General features: G+C 41.9%; 2 protein-coding genes and 1 long non-coding RNA gene across 3 annotated transcripts; 1 reads left to right on the top strand and 2 right to left on the bottom strand.

Annotated features, from left to right (window-relative positions):
• Positions 1-313: 313 nt before the first annotated feature.
• On the bottom strand, positions 314-10,790 carry alg6 (ALG6 alpha-1,3-glucosyltransferase). The gene is made up of 14 exons (XM_049716964.1): positions 10,620-10,790; positions 10,355-10,439; positions 9,955-10,044; positions 9,715-9,803; positions 9,561-9,643; positions 9,174-9,238; positions 8,734-8,919; positions 8,168-8,303; positions 6,479-6,564; positions 5,331-5,415; positions 5,094-5,164; positions 4,373-4,441; positions 3,139-3,319; positions 314-701 (listed from the first exon to the last, which is right to left on the bottom strand). The coding sequence occupies exons 1-14, from the start codon at positions 10,699-10,701 to the stop codon at positions 507-509; spliced, it is 1,503 nt and encodes a 500-aa protein (XP_049572921.1). The 5' UTR covers positions 10,702-10,790; the 3' UTR covers positions 314-506.
• A 3,443-nt stretch (positions 10,791-14,233) lies between these two features.
• On the bottom strand, positions 14,234-16,236 carry foxd3 (forkhead box D3). The gene has a single exon (XM_049726055.2). It carries the CDS (start codon positions 15,800-15,802, stop codon positions 14,630-14,632), a length of 1,173 nt encoding a protein of 390 aa, XP_049582012.1. The 5' UTR covers positions 15,803-16,236; the 3' UTR covers positions 14,234-14,629.
• Positions 16,237-16,366: 130 nt separating this feature from the next.
• LOC125972619 (uncharacterized) lies at positions 16,367-18,529 on the top strand. Its single transcript, XR_007482863.2, has 3 exons — positions 16,367-16,602; positions 16,852-17,048; positions 18,393-18,529. It is a non-coding gene; the product is annotated as an uncharacterized lncRNA (long non-coding RNA).
• The last annotated feature ends 2,552 nt before the right edge of the window (positions 18,530-21,081 follow it).

Genomic DNA, 21,081 nt, shown 5'->3' with positions numbered 1-21,081 from the left:
TTTTTTATGCCCATGTCATTAACTCCGAGAAAGATTGGAGAGTGAAATTGCATGTAGCGCTTTTCTGTGGTATTTCAACTTTATAGCATTATGCTGGGATATGTCACCTTCCATCATCTGCTTTAAGAGCCTGTCCTGCTTTGCTGCAAAAACTGCCCGTCTCGTCAGGTGGTCTATTGTGCTGTCAACAACTCCAAATCATTTTTATCATTTAGTAACAACGTGCGTCATTTGTGTCCGATTATTGCCTATGAATTCCTGATATAATTGCTTGAAATTGTATAACTTAATACGCTAATAAAACTGGCCAACATTTCAGTTGATAGCTTTAGTTTATTTTCTGATTAAAATACATTTGTACAAAACTTTTATGGTACGTAAAAAAAAATAGGCAATGGAAAAATAGAAAAACAGACCATTCAGCTGAAGTCTTTTCTTGTGTTTAGTGATGGCAAAAACAATGCAGATCAATTATTTGCACAATTTAAAGGGGGCATGGAATGGACTTATTTGTTCTTCTGGACTTTCTTGCTTGGCAATTCACTAAACTGGATGACATTGAAGTAGAGAAATGTTCCCAAAAAATGAACAAAAGAAAAAGTAGACACTAGCACAGGAAACAAGTCCGGCAAATGAGGCGGTGGAGAGAGAGCAACGCTTGCGATGCTCAAACAGGCCATGGTCAAGATGCTGATGTAGAACTGGAAGGCAAAGAGAGGCCCTTGTCATTGGTAACAGAAAAGATGAGGAGCGGGGGGGGCTCAAATCTAAACATAGTCAAGTACAAATAGATAAATACATAATCCTACTGCACGGAGATTAATAACATTTCCAAATAACTAAACTGATGTTTGGGGCAACTTTGTAGGACTTTAGGCTCTATAGAACTCAGCCAGAATGACTGCAGGCGTTTCAGTCACCAGCAAGCTCCAGGAAAATCGTTTCTACCGAGACCATTCATTATAAGGGCCACTTTACTCTTGGAAACAGAATGTCAGACGAGATAGAAAGCCTTGATCTCATCTTTTGGCTTTTGCTCTCCTACGCATCGGGTCTCAGACTAGAAACCGAGAAACCGCTGCAAGAAAAAGGAAGTACTCTGAAATTTCCTGGAGTTCTGTGTAAATTGCTCCCAAAATGTGACCTGATCTTAATTTAAGTCACGACATCAGACAAACAGTGTGCCTACAGTAATAGCACACAAAACTTTTTCTGTTTTAATTGGACACTCCATGTAAATATTCACAAAAAAGTAGGTCAAGCCCAAGGCTAAGGACTTCCAGTGCTAATAAGAGTATAGTTAGACAACCTACAGTCACCTTAATATGACCAGAATGGAGTTACAGGTCAAAGCTGCCATGCATCCACAATTTTCTTTTTAACTCGCGTTAAGGTGAAAACAGTCGCAAAAGTATTGATAAAGGCTTCGGTGTTCATCGATTGTCAAAAACGGGGTCAGGAAATGGGGAAGGTTTAGCACTGGCTTCGTTTACATGGACACATCAGAGCTCAAATTATAACGGGATGCACTGTTTTCATGGACACTAAAAATATTGATCTGATTTGAGCGTTCATGCGTCACGCTTTCAGGCGGAAAAAAACATTTTGATATGCGCAGATTGACAAAATATACGGCGTTCTCTTTATACTGCGGTGACGTAACCCAAATTTGGTAGGCAAGCCAGAACGTTCAGTTCTGTCACATTCATGCAATTTAGTCATGAAGTCAGAATTACAGGAAATACTTGTATGAAAAAAACATTTGGTCCATAAATTGTTGTCATTGTGAACTGAGGATCCTTTGTGTAAGTCAACAAGGTTTGTTTTAAATTGAAACATTCCTGACTTAGTCCATGACAGGATATCTCCTTGATTATTTCTGGATATCCCTTCAGAAGCTTTCTGACATTTAATCACCACCACACAAGTTTATGTGATGTTCCCAAGTATTACCAAATAGATAAATAAATGACTAAATAAAGAAATAAAACCATAAGCAAAAAAAAAAAGAAAAAAGAAGGCCCAGCACCTCAGGCTGCTAAAAAATAACTGTTGTAATGTGACTATGATTTATCAAAGCAAGTAATTCAATTTACCACCAGAGATGCGAACAGCTGATGGTGAGAGTGAGATCACTTGTGTGTCTATTTAAGCTTTATGACCCCAAGATAAATCAGTGAATAGGATCGAGGAAACACCCCGTGCCCGAACGCCGAACCTATGAAACCCTATCACCGTCACCGGTGCTCGCTATTTGTGCTGCTTGTGTAAATAAATATATCTAGGCAAACGTGTGTTAATGACATACGCTATAAAAAGACACCTTCACTTAATCTCTTGACACTCTACCAGTGGGTTTTTTTGCGACCCGCCTGGCCCTGCAGACTCCACGGAAACGTAAATAAAGCGTTCATGATTGTCGCACAACTTTGCATTCCCTGAAAAGCAATCTTTCTTTATAAACATATCTGCTCATTCCGAGACTAATTGTATTAGCTGCGCATCATCAATTCATTACGGAGAGCTACTTCCTTGATGACGTTAAGTTCATCTTTCATTTCTGCGTTCCTCCATGAGGATCTCATTCACAACTTCGATAGAGCCTTTAGTTTGAAGCCAGCAATTTCCCATGTGAGCCTGAATATTGGAATTTATATTGTCTTACACGCTTACATTACTCCAACAATAAGTAGCACTGAATATTTTTGCTCAGTTCCACATTTCATTCAACAGGTGGAACAAGGAACACAGCAGCGGATCTGTAAAGACGGATGGATCGATCAGATAATAATAAAGTGATGAAACACTCTTCTGACGTGGTGTCTCGTTCCAAATAATGCTTTACTGTGTGTATCAGATCCATCTGGAGAGAAAAGCTCAAATGTGGTTCCCTAATCTTCTATTCCTGTTTTGATGTCCTATCTCCAGTAAATGTTTTCACCCGAAATGATTTGGCCTCACTGTTTTTAGAAGAAAGTGTACTCTATCCATTCAACAAGGCCGTTTTGTTTTCGAGTGGCCCGCCCGTCATGTGCCCCTCTAAAGTAACAAGCAGATTACAACTAGCTTGTTTAAGATAAACAGATTTGACTCCAACAGGAATCTTCTCTTGTTATAGCACCATCAGGTGACACTAACCTTCCATCTGACAATCGGAGCCAGGTCCATTCTGGGTAGGAATACCAAGAGCTTTTGGTAGGCCCCCAGCGCAAGCTCTTGCTCCAGGGCTGACAGCAAGTAGGTGCCGAAGAAGAGGAAGCCTAGCCAAGTCACGACGTATGGCACCAGAAGACCGTCCTTCAGAAACAGAGGCAGCATGCTGTGCGGCCAGACGCGGGACAGAAGAAAACAAACAAACAAACAAACAAACATCTTTATGTATAGCCAATACTTGTCAAGTGATATGTCACAAATTCAATTCACAAATATGTTTGCTGAGTGCAGGGCAACACTACATAGGCTATCTAGTGTTTTGTCCGTAATTGTGACAGTCATACAAAGCTTATCTTCGTTTCGCCGCTGACCATGGGCAAGAACAACAGTTGACTCATACTAAATGGCACAACACCCCAGCTATCAAAAAGCCCTCAATTCTCGGCCACTCATCCTTTTTCTCTCTCTGCAAAGGCCCCATTCAACAGCGAAACATTTTAGAAACACATAATCAGTTTAAACATTCTGCCCCGTTCAACTGGCGCATTCATTCGGCCAATTATGCAAACAAAAGATGTATTTTTTAGATAATGGAGCCTGGAGAGGATGCACATTATGTCCATGTCAGACTGTACTGAGAAAGTGGAGAATGACCTTCTGTCCCTATACAATGCGCACTTGGACAGCAGGCATTCTGACTATGTAGGCTAATCCCCTTGTATCCTTATCCTAAAGCGCGCACACACACACACACGACAATTACAGCTGCCGGAAGAATTGAACAACAGCTGGTGAAAGTTGAGGAAGCACCTGAAACACCACCACTTGCCTTTCCAAAAGCGCTCCTCACCTTAACCCTAACGACTCACTGACATTTTAAAGACTGCCATTTGCCATTTGATAGTTATCAGATTAGAGACGAGAAAAGCACGGACGAATAACAGTTAAACCATGGGTGAAAATCGAATGACTGATGACTTTGTACCAGGTCATGACACAACTTTGGCAACTTTAGCCATGAATGATATCACTTGATTATCGTTACGGTGTCTTATTCTAAGAAACATTTACATTCTGGCCAATCGGTGTCCTTCATTTAGGTTTAGAGTTTTGCTTTTCAGGGAGCCTATGACACATCATTTCTGTCTTAATGGAGCATTAAGCATAAAACACATTGCACAGAAGTGTAATCAGTTTAGAAAGCCCCAGTTGGCTTTACCTAAATGTAGAAACTTGCAGGAACCAGATGGACACGAGGGGTAGGTCATTGAGGAAGAGACACACGGGCCTAGAAGAGATAAGCGGATCGTCAACACTGTATGGTGGGGGGGGGAATGAGGCACGTCTTTGTCATGAAGATGATCATACAAGATCCACTTGAATTGGTCACTCCTCAAACAGCAGTAAAGATTTGACAAAATAGTTATTCCAAGTAGCTCTAGGTCTTCTCGTAGAACTGACCATCAGGACGGGCAATATCTTGACACGACTTTACACTGTTGTCGTACGCTGTGAAGGAGGGAGGCCCTTTCCAGCGGTCCCGTAATTACAGTCGCTGCTCTTTGCCGATCCTGTTACAGTTCAATAATTGATCCTGCGCAAACAAGGCCAGAGCTGTTGCGTTGCCTTCCATTCTTTCCTAATCCCTGGACACGCATTACTGATTGATTTATGGGGACAGGTGCTAGATATAACTCAATAGTTAATAAAGCAACAATCTACTCTAATCTAGATTAATACAAGATCCCAGATCAAGGAACCAAATCCGCTGCTCTCAAACACCCTCTACCTTTATTTAGTGCTCATGAAATGCATACGTTTTCTTTGTCTTTATAACAATATTAAATCAAGAGGACACTAGACTCTAAGAACATCACTACCTTGCAGGCATCTCTTCTTAGATGTCATTTTTAGAAACGGATCTTTTTTGCCGTACTTACAAGGATGCCAAGAGAATGGACTTTTCATGTACTTGATAGGAGAAAAGGAAGAACCCCAATGAAGAGTTGACCTAAAAGGGAAACCAATGTTTCTACTTAAATTAACCGAACAACAATTAGACTTGTATCAATGAGATGAGAATAAAAATGCATAGAAGCAAATCTTATACCATTCACATTAGATGCAACGGCTAAACAAAATGAAATGAATGCTTAACTGCTGCTGCTCCTGCTCACCAAGGCCAGTTTAAAGTGCCAGAATGTAGCTTTTCTCAACACTCGCATACATGATGGTAGGACTGCCAGGACAGTGCAGGCCAAACTGGAATAAAACAGACAATTCAGATGAGCTTACTTATGCAGGCTTCTGAAAAGAAAAATGAGCACTGGATAGAAAAGCAGCTTACAACCAGATCAAAAGCAGAAGAACACATGCATAAGATTTGATACGATACGATACATATTGTCGCAATCAAATTGACGACAACTGGACACACATTCAAGTGTGAATAGGATTAGGACAATATTTACTACCATGTGCGCAAACACAATCAAATTGAGAAGGCGTGCCATTCGGCGGAACATTCGCATTTGTTGCCGACAAGACCACCATTTGAACACGTTCCATCCAAATGGAACTTCTTGCTATGTAGAAGAACCAAAACATTGTCCCCAGGGGACCATTAGTTTAACCCTTCAATTGTCACCGTCTGAGGAGGGACACAGCAGAGGAGAGGAGAGGGATTAGCTGTTAGCACGTGTTGAGAGGTCACAGCAACATTGTGTTTGCACAATCAATTGTGCGCCAGGCGGCCATGGCGGAACTCAAGCAAGTAAGGCTTCCAGAAGGACACCGATACCATTCATTCTATGTACACCAACGCAGAAGCATTTAGCAAAGCACACAAATGTTTTTTTTATTTTTGTTGAAAATCACTCCAGTTCAAGAAGTGATCCCAGGACTTAGCAGCCTGGCAAAAACATACTCGTGCAGCAAACATAGGACTCCTAAATTTAGACTGATAGGATATTCAAGCGCTGGTCCACGGCACAAGTGCTTCCTCCCAGCTCAGCTTTTGTTCAAAATAGCCATTCAAAAAAGGTTGCCGTGTATTATAGATCCATTTTTTACAGTTTGAGCTCGGAGAACCTTGGTTTTGCTGTGTCGAAATATCACAGGCCTCCACAAGCAACCAAAGCTCGTCACCACATTTCTAAAAACAGCTTGGACTTCATGTTCAGAAGGTCCTCACAAGATGTTTCTACCCCACTAGAACGCAGTATTTAGTACACCCTTGGGCAGGCTGTTTTCCCACCGCTTCAAACAATGACAGCAAATATCAAGTTTTTTTGTTTGTTTTTTTCTTTCCAATCGATGAGATTACCTGAGGTAGAGTTGGACGTCACGAGACAGAATGGATTTGATCTTGATCAGGATGTTCAAGCTGCACCATGTGTTGGCCACCTTATCCTGTCCGCATGCACACTCGGTTAAATAAGAAGTGATGACACGCAAACTCATCCTCGTCATACATGTCGGAAGCGAAACGCTTAACACGTGCGAAACACTTAACGCGTGCATTAAAGTATGTCGCAAGCATTTATTGTTGTAGGTTTGCTGCGTACTATTTGGAGGCACGCCGCTAGCTTTGCACTTAGAACTCGGATTACCAACTCATGTTGAGTCATTTAAATGTTCTTGGAGACAGGACAGATCTGAGGTGTGGCGATACAAGGTCAAAGGTCAGACTATAATAATCTGCATAACGTAGATTCGAGACCTAACCGAAAAGTGCGCTCAAAGTTGTCATGTTTGGCGAGAATAAATATCTATGGACTTCTTGCCACTTTTGTCAGGCTTGAGAGAAGAGATATTCTTCAAGTATTTTCGCTGCCACTGTGCACCGCAATAACGTCACCAAAAACAGAGAGCATATAACTAGATCAGCTTCATCACTTGTGTGGTCTCGGGCCATGACTAGAAATGCGATTTCTGGCCTATTTGCGTCCGTCGTCCTTGCTACAGCTGCTCACGGCACAGCTGTGCGGACCCTCGTGTTAGCCCTGTCGGCATTGGGCTGTCCGATGTTCTGCTCTATCAACTGCGCCGCTCTTTTTTGCCCTGTCGGTCGGTCGGTCGGCTCACTCCAAATAACCACCATGGGAATGTTCTTGAATGCCACCTAAAGGCAACACAGGAGCGCCGGAGGGGGCAATTGCAAACGGGGTGAGAGTGGTGCGGCACTGTCACCTAGAAGCTATGTTAGAATTTCACAGGGAGAAGCATTTGGTGCCATTTTTGTGAGCGGAGGGGGGGGGGGGGCAATCTGAGACGAAAGAATGTAGTTCAGAGGGTAAACTTACAAGTGCTCACACCCAGTAGTCGCCACTAGCGCCCCTCCCCAAAGTATATGCTTCTGCTCACAACTAGTTGAAGGCAGCGTGCCCCAGCACTACAGGCAGCTGGCACCTTGAGCGCTTATTGAAGAAAAAATTGCAAACTCTTTACGAGCACATTATTTGTCAACGGCCAATCCCGCGACTAAGATGTAGAGGGGTCTTTCATGAACACCTACGTATTTATTTACACACACATCTTCCAATAGTGGCGAATATAGTAAATAGTAAGTGCTCCAACGCTGTTGCGCAATTAACCATAAGACCATTCATGTTCCATGCCTTGTGACAGAGTTGAACAGATCCCCTGAGCTTTGCAACATTTGATTCCTCTCATGTTTTGGCAGCAAAGGACTTGAAAATATGTGCCGCTTGAAAGCGCTTATAAGGCACTATGAGGTTTTGCTTGACCGAGATGAAAAAACACATTTTGCTACACATTTGTTAGCATGTCCATGAAATTAGCACGTCAATTCTTGGTATTGAAACGTCATTCCCCGGAAAATGTCTGATGATGACTAATCCCTGAATCAATTTACTAGATCAATTTTCATCTCCTGCTTATTTCTCTGAATAACCTACCACAGTTGCAAGCCACAAAAGCGTACAAATGTTTTCTTGAAATAACGATTAGATCTCAAACATTTTTCTTCTTGCTTTCCTTTCGACTACTGTACCTCAAACAGGCCTCGAGCCACGGGAAAGATTCTCCTGAGCACCTGCAAGGTCTGAGCGGGATCCGAGAGGAAGGGCAACCAGCAGAGAGCAAACGTCACCAATACTGTAGCGGCGACTCGCCACAACATAAACAACCTGCGTTAAGACAGAAAAAAAGATACAATGATATCCTTTTTGCCTTTACAGCAATTTCCCCAAATCAAAATGTTCATTCGCCAGGCCCTCGGTTCGGGGAGATGACCTCATTTTTTCGGGGGGTGCAATGAAAGCTGCTGCACATACAGGCAGGCATAGCTGAAGAGTTTGGGCATAGCTAGAGTGTCATCTGGACATATCTTCCCGCCAACCCTTCTAATCCGGCTCTCCGTTTGCTTGAAATGCCCTTGGAACATTGTTACTAGATAAATAGACAAAAGTAACAGCATCCTAGCTGAGTCATTCTCTGGTGCTCCACTTGAATGGGCCTTCTTTCCAAGGTTGAAACAATATGATGGCTAAATTAGAATTGGCTAAACTGGGATTGCTGTAGTTGTACACCAAATAGCAAAGTTAGGGTTACACTCACCCTTGCCCCGTGATGCCCATTTTGAAACACTTTCCCAGGAGGTAGCAGAAGAAGGGTAGAGCGTGGTAGAGCTCCATCTGTTTGTAGTTGAGGGCCAGGGTGAAGGCCATTGAGCCCAGTCCATCCCAACCCAGTCCCAGAGCCAGGACAGCCCACAGGGCAAAGCCCAGGCTCACTGCATTGTACCTCGCCACTGTTAAGCGTAATAAATGGAAACAGAGTGTTCTCACAAGTAAAAAAAAAAACGGGTTTGATGTATTGCTGACTAGATGAAAACATTTTGCCGGCTACATTTTATTCTGCTCCAGGAGAAAAAGCCTCCACCACATGCAGAAAGAAACTTACACACTTGAAATAACTTGTTGTAAATTGGTATGACAACGATGCAACACTGTAAAGCTTTGTCATTATGTCAATAAAATAACACACTGAAAGGATACTGGAAATGTCCATAGTCAATAAGAAGTAGCCCTGGATACATCAGAAAGCAGAGCAGGGTGCAAATCTGAGCAGGGGGAAAAAGAAAAGGTTATTTTAATTGTATTTTTTACACACCACACAGAAAAGCAGATGATGTGATTGGATGATGGATGACACTGTAAAATGGATTTTCTGTATATCGTTATTCAGAGGTCTTAAGACGATCGCATATATTGTTGTTTGTTGTCTTCAAACTTAACACCGTTGTTTCTTGTCATCCCCACTAACTGTACTATTACGATACATTGCGGTAAGGGCCAATAAAAAGAGTGCACTGATCAATGTTTTACGTTATCTTTAGGTAGAGATTATAGTTCAGTAAATGCCACTAGAACATCATGTCTCACCTTTCTCTTAATAGTTCCATTATTCAGCCATAAACAATATAATATAACGGCAGGGATGTATATGAGGACATCTGCAACAAGGACTGCAACAAAGAAACAAAGCCAGAACTTTAAATTGCGCTGGTGACTGCACATGGTGGATTTATTCCCGTACCTGTTGTTCTCATAAATAACTTGTGCGTTGCACTTTCATAACCTCTGGATTTGTGAAGCTGCACCCATTCAGGGTTTATTATCTTGGCACTGCAACATCAAACAAATTATTTGTTGTTGGGTATGTGGAGAGGGAAGGGTGGGGACATCAAAACCAACTCAAATTTTAATAAATGCTCAATTCAAATGTTCTACTCATGTCTCATCATGAGAGTGTTTGCATTCATCACAAGTTACTTACATATGAGCACAGATCAGGCTGTGGTAGGCAGTCAGAGGAGGATAGTCAAGACCCCAGTAATTCAAGTCATTGTCCGTGGTATTCAAGTACCTGGAGAAGGACAACAGAATCTTCTGCAGTAACATTAAAAGCTCATATTACATTAGATATTTTGAAATGCATACTCTCAAATACGATAAACCTCACTTGATGTTAATAGTAAAAATGATTAACCATGACAAAAACTGGATATCTGGTCGGTAAATCATTTGGATATCTTGCAAGTTCAATACCAAGACAAGTAAAACAGTAGACGTTACACATTGCAAGCCATACGGTACTGCATACAACCACGTACAGCAATGTATACAATGTCGTGTGCCCAACTGGTATTTGTTTACAAGGCGTCTAATATACTGACCATTCATGCACTGGCAGATTGTAGGTGATTTCTTGCCAGTGCCTCTGTGCTTCATAGTCGCCAAACATCGGTGCTTTTCCCGCACCTTGAAACACATGCAAGTTTTAGGGAATGAGAAATTGACAAGTTAAAAAAAATGATTGATGATGAAGGTATTACACGCAACATTGGTTGTGGGTTTAATTGCAATATACTTTCTGGACTTCCGAGCTGCAATTAGTAGCAACATTATAGATGCGCTGCAAATATATAATAGGTTTCCTACCAGAATAGGAATTTAAGGAGACTCCCCATCTCACAACAACGCCGAGTAAAAAACATACTGAAACGAGACACCAAGTCTGCATAACGCTCAAGAGATAGAGATGGCTTTTGTGAAGTTACAAACTGGCAAGAAGCTATTCATTGACAATATTTACCGTGCGTACATTTCCTGTATACGTCATCATTTACACGTTCTCATTGGTCGATGACTGCTGACGTAGCAGTCCAAACGATTGAGACATTCAGGTACCCTGAGAACATCGGACTTTTCCCCTTCAGCTATTAGATGGCCTGACAGATATTTTTCTAGGATATTATGGCATAACTACCATTGCACTGTCAGTTTTTCTTTGCTTAGAAATGTTTTATACTTTATCAAATCGATTTGATACTTTATAAAATCAATTTGGAGAGTGGCACGGTGGACTAGACATTGTGGAATCAGTTTGGAAGGTGGAAGTGTGAATGAGTGGTTAACACATCTGCCTCACAGTTCTGAGGTTACTCATTCGAAGCCTGTCCCTCTTCCTGTGCAGTGTGTGTGTTGTCCTGGTGCTTGCTAGGTTAAACTCCAGATACTCCAGCTTCCTCCCACATAATAAACCCGTGTCGAAGTTAATTGAAAACTGTTAATTGACTATAGGCATGAATGATTATTTGTCCCTGTTAATGGCTGGTGATTAGTTAAGGTGCACTCCGCCTCTTCCCCAGTAAAACGAATTTCAGAGTTTTAAAAAAAGAAGACACAATTTGCATGATATAGTCATATATTGCACATTCATTCATATTATAACTGTATATGGGAAGTTCATACAATAAGAAGAACCATAATGGATGTAACATTTGAACAACAAACAAGGACATCATCATATGTGATGCATGCATGCACAGTTCACCTATGGAATTTGTCATACAACAAGACCTGCACCAATTTTACGTATTCACAAGCTGCACATGTCAAATACCTTGTCGTTTTTGCTAGTCTGTATACAGATATGGAAATATGAAGGGCTCCCTAGCTTTTACACTCCCTTCAGCGTGTAAATCTCAGCCCACAGGCATGATCTCCTCTGTGACCTTTTCCTCTGTTGACACCAACCTACCCAAGGTGTTGGGGCAGACATGTTCCTTGTGGTTCTGGCATCAATTATGTATAAATAATAATAACCTTGGACAACTGCTGATTTGCAATGACACTTTCATTACAAAGCGAGCAGCCAATAACTCACTGATAGCCATTAGTTATTAATGCCTGGCCACATCAGCTTTACTTTGTCATTTATTGCTTCATCTTGATGCCTTTTTAAATATTCAGTAACTGCTGTAGCTACATTTACTGTCTGTGGCTTCCTCCCTGGTGAAGGCATTGCTTGTGGTGTGGAAGATGACCTAGTTATTGAGGAGGAGTTTTCCAGCGGCACTGTGTTGACTAGAGGAGGAAAACACCCTGTTCAGACAAAAAATCACATTTGATATTCATTTGACAAAATCCAAATTTCTCTTACAAATATACGTTTATGTAAGTTCATTTTATGTTTCATACCTGTTTTGTCACTCATGAATAAATAAATAAATAAATAAATAAATAAATAAATAAATAAATAAATAAATAAATAAATAAATAAATAAACGGGGCCAGCATTTGTTTTGCAGTAGATTGTATTTTTAATATCCCACATACAGTGAATTGGTCATTTGGGTTAGAGGTTGAAGGGTATACTGTATATTTTGTTAGGAGATCAATCTGGTCTGCTTTTATATCAAAGCAAGAGTAAACTGAGACTAAAGAAAAGGCCCCAATGCTGATTGTAGGTTAAAATTAAAGTCTGTTTTTTTAAAAAAAATGTTTTTACTCGTCTTCCCGATACCATTAATTCATTTTACTTACTGTCTTCGGGGTCAGGGAAAGCTAAAGCCTTAAAGCCTCGACTGATCACCGTTCAATTTGAAGCCTGACGCATAAAGATTGACGCATAAAAATATTATATAATGACACTTTTCCCTGATGTGCCTCAAGTCTTAAAGTTCAGCATGAGGTCGGTGGATCGAAAAAATAGAGCATCTAACACCCATGCCAATATTTTGTTACGCGCATTGCCATGAAGATCCTGTGGAGTTGCTGCAAACGAGACGATGGAAATTCGACAAAGTGTGTTTGCACCTTGAGTTGCATTTGCTTCCCATGTTTTTCTATGAATTCTGCAAGTTGTTGTTGAAAGAATGACAAAGCCTGTCGGCAGTCAGAAGTGTGGGAACGACACGCTCGGCTTTTCTCCACCTGCTGTGCACAAGCAAGTGCAGCTGCACAGCTCAAGCTCAATATAGACTCTACTGTTTGCTTTTTAAATGAGCATGCGTGTCATCTAGTCAGCACTTTATATTGTAGCCCATAATATTGTCAGGATTAAAAAAATAATAATATACCTATATTTGCAATTTTAAATGTGTTCCCGTCATGAAGACAAAATGTAAAGTTCTCAAGTGACTGGAGTGTTTTTTCTTCATCACAGGTGCATCGTCTCAAAGTAAACGTCGCACATACTGTATGAGTGAAAATGCAACAACTGTGCATTGGAGTCACGGGAGCGGGATTCGCTCCGAGGACCAACCTCCGATCTCTCTCACACCTCCGGTAACGAACGCGCACATAGACGATGAAAACACCAACCTCACACAAACCTTCCGTTTTCAACATATACTGCTTTCCTCCTTCCATAAAATTGCCAAAGGGTTTCTTCAAAACCGTTTGTGTCATTGTGCCCCGAAAATCCCAATCTCTTTTCTAAAATTATTGAACTATGATCGATCAAATATTAGCCTATTTACAATGAGGTTTTAAAATACTCCAACAATTATTATTATTATTATTATTATTATTATTATTATTATTATTATTATTATTATTGTACCGTTTTTTTTTCTATTTCGTTTTTAATATTAGAAATATCATCGGGGCATTTGAGAAGGCTTTTGCATAATCACCTTCTTCGGTGTCTGACTGTGAAGTGAAGCAGCGAGAGGCTCCTTTCTCTTTCTTTCCCATGGGGATCGGATAAATATAGAGTGCACACACGCGCGAGCCGGTGCCCCCCACGCACACACTCACCATTTGCTGTTTGTGTAAAAGTGATTAGCCAGACACAACTGCGAAACTGTTGAAACTGTGATCTGTGAGGAAGTCGAGCCACCGAATTTTGTAAAAGGACACCGGCAGTGATGTCATATTAAAAGGTGTCAGTTCAAATGAAATCACTAAAGCCAGTAAAGCGAATGTTCTGTCTAAAAATTCGAAATCCAATGTAAAAGTGTCGTCCTTGTGGTTAGTTGTATTATGTGGCAATTTAGGAAATTTAATAACAGATTGTGAAGGTTTGCATTGTATTGCATTTTATATAGTTTTATCAGTAGCTGGGCAATTTATGTTTTGCACCTGTTTTTAATTGTGGTGGATTTTAGATGCAAAAGAACAGCATTTGTTTTAGACATATTAAAATTCAATGCATTTTTAAATTCAAAATTAAAATTAAAATGTTCTGCTCTAGAATTTTGCTTTACCTACTGATTTTTTAATTACCTATAAGTGCATATGGAAAATTACTAATAAAAATAGATCAATTGTATTCGAATTATTAATCTGATTTATTTACAAATAAAGCCAGTGTACACCACAATATAGCTAAGTAGAATTACACATACTGTTTTTTTTTCTCATAATAAACAGACTATTTCAGAGCGTTGGTGTAAATTTTCCACATCCTTCATCCAGTACAAAAAAAAATGTAAACTAATCATCACAGATCTGTAACCAAACCAAAAAAAGACAGAAAAGGTCAAATGATTCTTTAAAAAAAACAAACAAACAAATATTTACAAATATTACCTGTACAGAAATATTTCCTTTTTCTTTTTTGTTTCTGTCTGCGTGTGAACAGTCTACAGTGAGACATTGTCCAGCGCTGCCTATTACACGTCTCATTATAAAAATATGTTTTTGGGTAGGTATGTTAAGAGTCACTGTGAGGGCCATTTGGACACCGTGGCCGCGGTGGCCGAGGGTAAAACGTGTCCGGAAAGAATGCTGGAAGGTACGCTGAGGATTGGGGCGATGGCGGCGGAGGTCCGGCTCAGAGAAAGCGACTGGGCGCTCAGCAGGGCGGACTGAACGGTGACGGGAGGCCGCAGGAATGCCTGAGCGGAGCCCGCCACCGTGGACGGAGACGAGCTGGAGACCCCGATAATGTTCTCTATGCTGAACGAGGGTCTGCTGGACGGTTCCGACTTGATCATGGACGCCGTGCTCAAACTGCTGAGCTGCAGTTGCAAGCCCGGGCTGAGCTGCGAGTTGAAGGCTTTGCGGTTCAACTCCGCCGAGGACAGTAAAGGGACACCCGGGGGCAGCATGGGCCCCACGGGAGGGATGTAGGGGTACTGCAAAGCCGCGGGGTGGGAATAGGCGGCCGGGTGGATGCCGTAGTGCCTCCCGTAGGGGCCACCCAGCCCGTATGCCCCGAAACTTTGCATCATCAGAGCAGTCTGGTCCCTGAGCACGTCCGGCTGAACCCTCTTGAACCTTTTCCTCCTCCTGAGGAAGCTGCCGTTGTCAAACATGTCCTCCGAAGCCGGGTCCAAGGTCCAGTAGTTGCCCTTGCCGGGGTTGCCGGGCTCCCGGGGGATCTTGACGAAGCAGTCGTTGAGCGACAAGTTGTGGCGGATGGAGTTTTGCCACGCCGGGAACTTCTCTCGGTAGTAGGGGAAGCGGTTGCTGATGAACTCGCAGATGCCGCTCAGGGTGAGTTTCTTCTGCGGGCTCTGGAGGATGGCCATGGTGATGAGCGCGATGTACGAGTAGGGCGGTTTCACCAAACTACTTTTGGGCTTCTGGAGCGCGCCTCCCGGCGTGGCGCTCTGCTCCTCTCCCTTCCCGGCGCCGGCCTCCCCTTCTCCGGCGCTCTCGCAGCACGGACTCCCGCCGCCGGATCTCATCTCCTCTTTGTCCACCTCAATGTCATCGTCATCATCGCGGAGGTCGTGCAGGATGCCCCCGCCGGGACTGTCGCAGTCGCTGTCCCGCTCCATGCACTCATCGTCCCCCTCGCCCACCACGTCGATGTCCACGTCCTCGGTCGTGAGTACCGTCTGGCCGGACATGTCGTTGGCTCTTTCGCTGCCTCCAGACAGGGTCATCTCACGGCTTACTTACAGTTCTTTTCTTTTCCAAAAAGGGGGGGAGAAAAAAGAAAAAAGAAAAGTCTCGGAGCCAAAACAAGCGGTGGTGCGATGGTAAGGTCAGAGCAGTGCGCCCGCGCGCACACACCGATCCGTGTTGACTTTGTGCTGGCCCCTGTCAGGAGATCGGATGTCTCTCCAATGAGTTTCAAGAGGCAAACGGAGAGAAACTTCTTGCAGTCTGATGTGCGGGTTGCGTGGAGACGGGGCAACTTAATTGTGCCTTGCCGCGTCCGTGCGTCCGTGCGTCCGCGCCTCCCTCACTTATGTCCCGTTTGGAGCCACACTCGGAGCACAAAGTCGAGATGTCACATGCTTTTAAAGGTCGGAGCTTTTAAAAGAGACTCTGATAGATTGCCCCCACCGCCACCGGCACCGGCACCAGCACATCAACCTCCACCTCCACCATGCAAGCCCAGTATATGATAAGGGGCCGGCCGGGCACGTGGTCGGGTGACGCCATCACGCCCCCTCTCTCTTCCTGCCTGCAGCCTGCTGTTAAACCATGCAAACTGGAGTTGTTTCATGGATTTGTCAACAAAGGGACATCAGCAGTGCTGCTTTCCGCTCTTTTCTGTATTCGCTCGTCATAGACCATTTAGCGGCGCCCACGCGGGTGAGGAGAAAGAAGATGAGGAGGAGAGAGAAAATTGCTCGGCGTGATTGAACGATCTGGCGCAAATGATCACGAACGCGTGAACACGATTAACTTTTGCAAATGTGACGAAAGCCGCAGAATGCAATCGACTACGGTTAAGGTTGGATCCTTATTATTAGCACCTTTGAAATGTGCTTGCATCATCACCATCATCAGCATCATCGCTACTATTTATCATAATTACTATTATTATTGTTATTATTATTATTATTATTATTATTATTATTATTATTATTGCTGCATGCGTAATATACATATAATACATATTCGCACCTGCACGTTTTCTTTTCTCTTTTGCGGTCGGGCCGCAAATGCAAAACGTCAAATTCAGGTCTATTTATTCCTGCAGGATTAGCCGAGGGTGGGAAGAATATTGAGCAGCAGCAGTAGCAGCAGCAGCACCAGCCATGAATGAAGAGAATAAGGAATTTCCTAAGAGTTTTGAAGAGGTGTTAACGACTCCGATCATTGCATGTATTTACATTTGAAAACAGAAGGAAATGTAGCAGCGGGAGAATGCAGAGACCATCATTCAGACACATGAAGGTGAGCTGCGTGAGAACACGGAGGCAAAAACGGCCTTGAGCTTTACGGCAAACCTTCAAAGGACTAATATTTATCATTAAATGCACTCAATTGTTTGTCGTGACTCCGTGTATAATGCGATTTAAGCGATTAACAGGCTTCTATTGAAGGCCGTTTCGTCGGTTAATGAAAATATCAATAATCAGCACAAGTCAATTGATAGTGAAAAAAGCGCACATTGTAAAACTGGAAGGCACGACAATTTCCTATACTCCTATAATATTGGTTAACGGCATTTTGTTTTTCTAAACAACTATTACTAAGAAAATAAATATTTCACAGTATCCTTTTTCACGGTAGTTTTTGTTTATTTTGATTTAATGGATTATGAGAATATGCGGTTGTATTTTCATATATTTTTGCTGGTTTGATTTGTTTCCTTTCATTTTCCCCGAACGTTCAACGCATGCATGCAAGCAGGCAGGTAGGCAGGCAGGCAGGCAAGCGCGATGCCCCGCCGTTGCATGACACCTCTGTTCATGGGATACAAGTGGGATTAATGAATGAATAAAACGCTGTCATTAATAAGGCTCGCTGGGGTCAGAGGAGAGAAACCCGTGTCTTCCAATTAAACCTCTCCGGTGTTAATCTTTGGCCGACCTGTGTGATCCGAAAGAGCGTCAATACGAACTACTTAGCAGCAAGCACTCAACTATTGAGCAGGATTCATTTCAAGAAAACACCCACGTGTCATATTTCTGGTTGCTATATTGCAGATTATTTACGGGGATATTAATTGCATGCACTGCTTACGAATCGGTCAATTGCAGGGATAGTAATTGAGTAATTCGTTTTCCTCTTTGTTGCATAGGTGCAGGTCGCACTCCTTTACAATAATAATAAAATAATAATAATAATAAAATAATAAAATAATAATAGTAATAGTAATAATAATAATAATAATAATAATAATAGTAATAATAATAATAATAAATAAAAGCCGAGTTGCAATGTAGTGTAAAAAGTGTCTGACTTGCAGCACAGGCGTCCTTCCTGTGATCTTTTGAAGCCTCATAAATCCGCTCTTACACCGCCGCGCGGTTTGTTAATGAAATGTTTTAAGCACGTATGCACGCGGTTTAGCGCGACCAAACCTTTTAGTATAATAAGACAGTGTGTTTGTGTGCGCGCGTGTGTCTGTGCGCGTGTGCGTGCACGCGTGTGCTGCTGCTGCTGGTGGTGGTGGTGGTGGAGTACAGGTGATGGAGAGGAAACGTCATGCGATCACTGCCAACTATATACTGCAAGGTCACCGAACTAATAATTGTGATCATAATAACGCGATGCTCTGTTGATTTCCGACAGGAGAGTTCCCCCTCTTCTCCCACACCCTACACCTCCCTCGCTTCCACTTTAGAGGGTTCAAAGGTCAGGGTCACTTCCAAAAGGTACCGTAATGTACGAAAATGTGCCATGAAATAAATGAATAAATAATACATCAACTTGCCTCTGTGTGTTCTAACACATTTTTCACTCAAGTTCTAGTATAACAATATTGCGTCATTATTTTCCGTCCACCACGAATCAGGATTCACTTGCCAGCTGCACAAATAAACCCCAATGTTCAATGAAACATTGCCACGGTTTAACGGCCTTTTTTCCATGTACTTCCCAATACAAAATAAATGCATGCGTCTTGTTTTAAATTTGAATTTTACGCAAATGAAATTAATTTAATTCGCAAGTTTGCTTGAGTTGAGAAACATGGAATTTTATTGTACGGGTAATAAGTCAAGATAGTCAGTTTGAATAAAAAAAACGCAATAAAATAAATCGAACATTGTTTTGATGATAAACTATTAAGTTTTCCACTCATGGTTATTTGAATGCGTCAGGTACATGACATGAGCACTCAGCCGTTGTGCCACTTTTTTTTTTTTTTAATCCACATCCCCATTTTCACCCCCTCACTCTATCAGCCTGCAAGTTTCTGTCAAACAACATGATGGAGGCTATTTTTTAACCGTCCCCGTGTGTGCGTGTGTCTGCCTGTCGGTCAGTGCGTGCGCGCATGCACAGAGACGCTCCAGATTTTCCCCTATAACCTATGAAAATGGTTTGCAATGAATCTGCATACTAATAAATCGACAATCAAAGAAGGTTTTGTAAATTTTACACATTTTCATCTATTAGGCCCGTTTCGTCCAACAGATGTCAGCAGGTAACGGGCGAGATGCATTCATGGGGCTTTTAGAGTGTAGACCTTTAACGACTCTAACATCCTCTCCAATTCGTAGATGAAAATATGCACTAAGCAATAAGATTCACTTTTACAGGTAGTCTAATCATTTAAATTTAGCAAACATGAAATCAGACACCAAACAGGATTTTGATTTTAGACCAAATTAAGAAGTATGTGGGGGAGAGGGGGCTTTATTATGACATCCAAGAATTATGTAAAAATAGGGGAAAAAACAAAACAAAACAAAACAAAACAAAAACAAAAGCTTCCACGCGGTTTCACTGATTGCCCGAACGAAGGAAAAAAAAAAAAAATCGAAACAGTTGCATTAAACGCGCAGGCACTGGTGGGAAAATGACACCTTGCGCTAAATGCAAGCCGATTAGCATGCCAATGCGCACTTGTTAAGTACTTGCAATGTCACCCACTTTGTAGGCTTTTTTGTCATTCAGATAAAGCTGACACGCAGCGTGCTGTGGATGTGATTCCGGCAGTCAACAGTGCAAATGAGCCTTAAGCGCGGCGTCTAAACACATGCAGACCCGTTTAACATTGAGTGAATAAAAAGCGAGCAGCAACGTCTTCATTCTGCTTGCAAGGGTGCCCCAAAAAATCGCGCGATTAACAGTAAACTGGTGCTTCAGTAATATGTCAAATGAGAGCATGTGCACAGTAAAATAGCTATTATTAGTATTATTATTGTTATTATTAATACAAACAAATGCAAAAATAACCAGAAAAAAACACCAACCCCACCCAAACGCTGCATGGCCGATATTTTCCAATACGTAAATTGTGTTCACATGCACCGGCCCCCATCCACAGTGACCCCTGCACCTCATATCTATCCTCTTGCCTATTGATGCATATATGTAATATCTCACTAAATGACCATCAACATGCAACCCACTCTGTTGTGCGAAATCTGTTCAGCCCATCATTGGGATTATTTACCTCTTTTTGAAGCCACTGAATAAGAAAAAATGATCCTGATGTTTTTATGTTGAACCGACAAAGCTATGGATTCAGACTTTATGATTCTCCATCGTTGAAAAGCAAAAAAACACCTCATTTTCTTCTTGTCTTATTGGGTTTCTGAAATGAGCCCTCGTTGTGTTACCACAGTAGGAAAGTGCACATCCCACACACTCATCAAGATCATGATGCTGCCTGTTGAAATTAAGCATTGCACCTTTAAATGGTCAATTAAGGGAGCTTAAGTGGACTCAACACAAGCAGTGATTCCATTCAGGTGGTACAATTTAGTGCACTTAGTGTTCTGACTTGCTCAAGTTCTCTGTTGAGAAAAAAACAACAACAAAAAAAACAGGGCCAGTGCTTGCAGTATCAGACGACCTGTCATCAAATTGAGTAAACAATCTAGCAACCTTTCAAAAACTCATAACTTCAGTTTCCAAGATCTCATGTCACATTAGCATTATAAACAAGACAATGCCGATTAAAACATTTGCTTCAATTTTGGAGTTTGAATTCCCAATAGCGTGTCCTGCCTTTCCTCCTGTGCTGGAAGTCCAAAGTCAAGCACACAAGCATCAATAATTCACATTCCCCCAAGATTCCTGTTTAAAGATGCGATCAATGGCTTTTATTCATGATCACGTGTATGTCTTCTAGGTATAAGCTCTTTGTCATTAAGCAATAATTCTCCTGTCCGCACTCCCTCATTACTCCAGTGCTTCACGCTTTTACAAAGGCCTCAGGGCCATAAATACTAATGAAATGTCTTTGCTTAATTTGATTTTGCTGGTACACTTTGCAGTTATGACTGAACTTTCCCATGAGAGAGGCTGA

This window comes from Syngnathus scovelli, chromosome 10 (genome assembly GCF_024217435.2).
Source record: "Syngnathus scovelli strain Florida chromosome 10, RoL_Ssco_1.2, whole genome shotgun sequence".
NCBI classification, from domain to species: Eukaryota; Metazoa; Chordata; class Actinopteri; order Syngnathiformes; family Syngnathidae; genus Syngnathus; species Syngnathus scovelli.
Note: the sequence above shows the minus strand (reverse complement) of the source record. Positions and strands in the feature narration are given on the sequence as shown.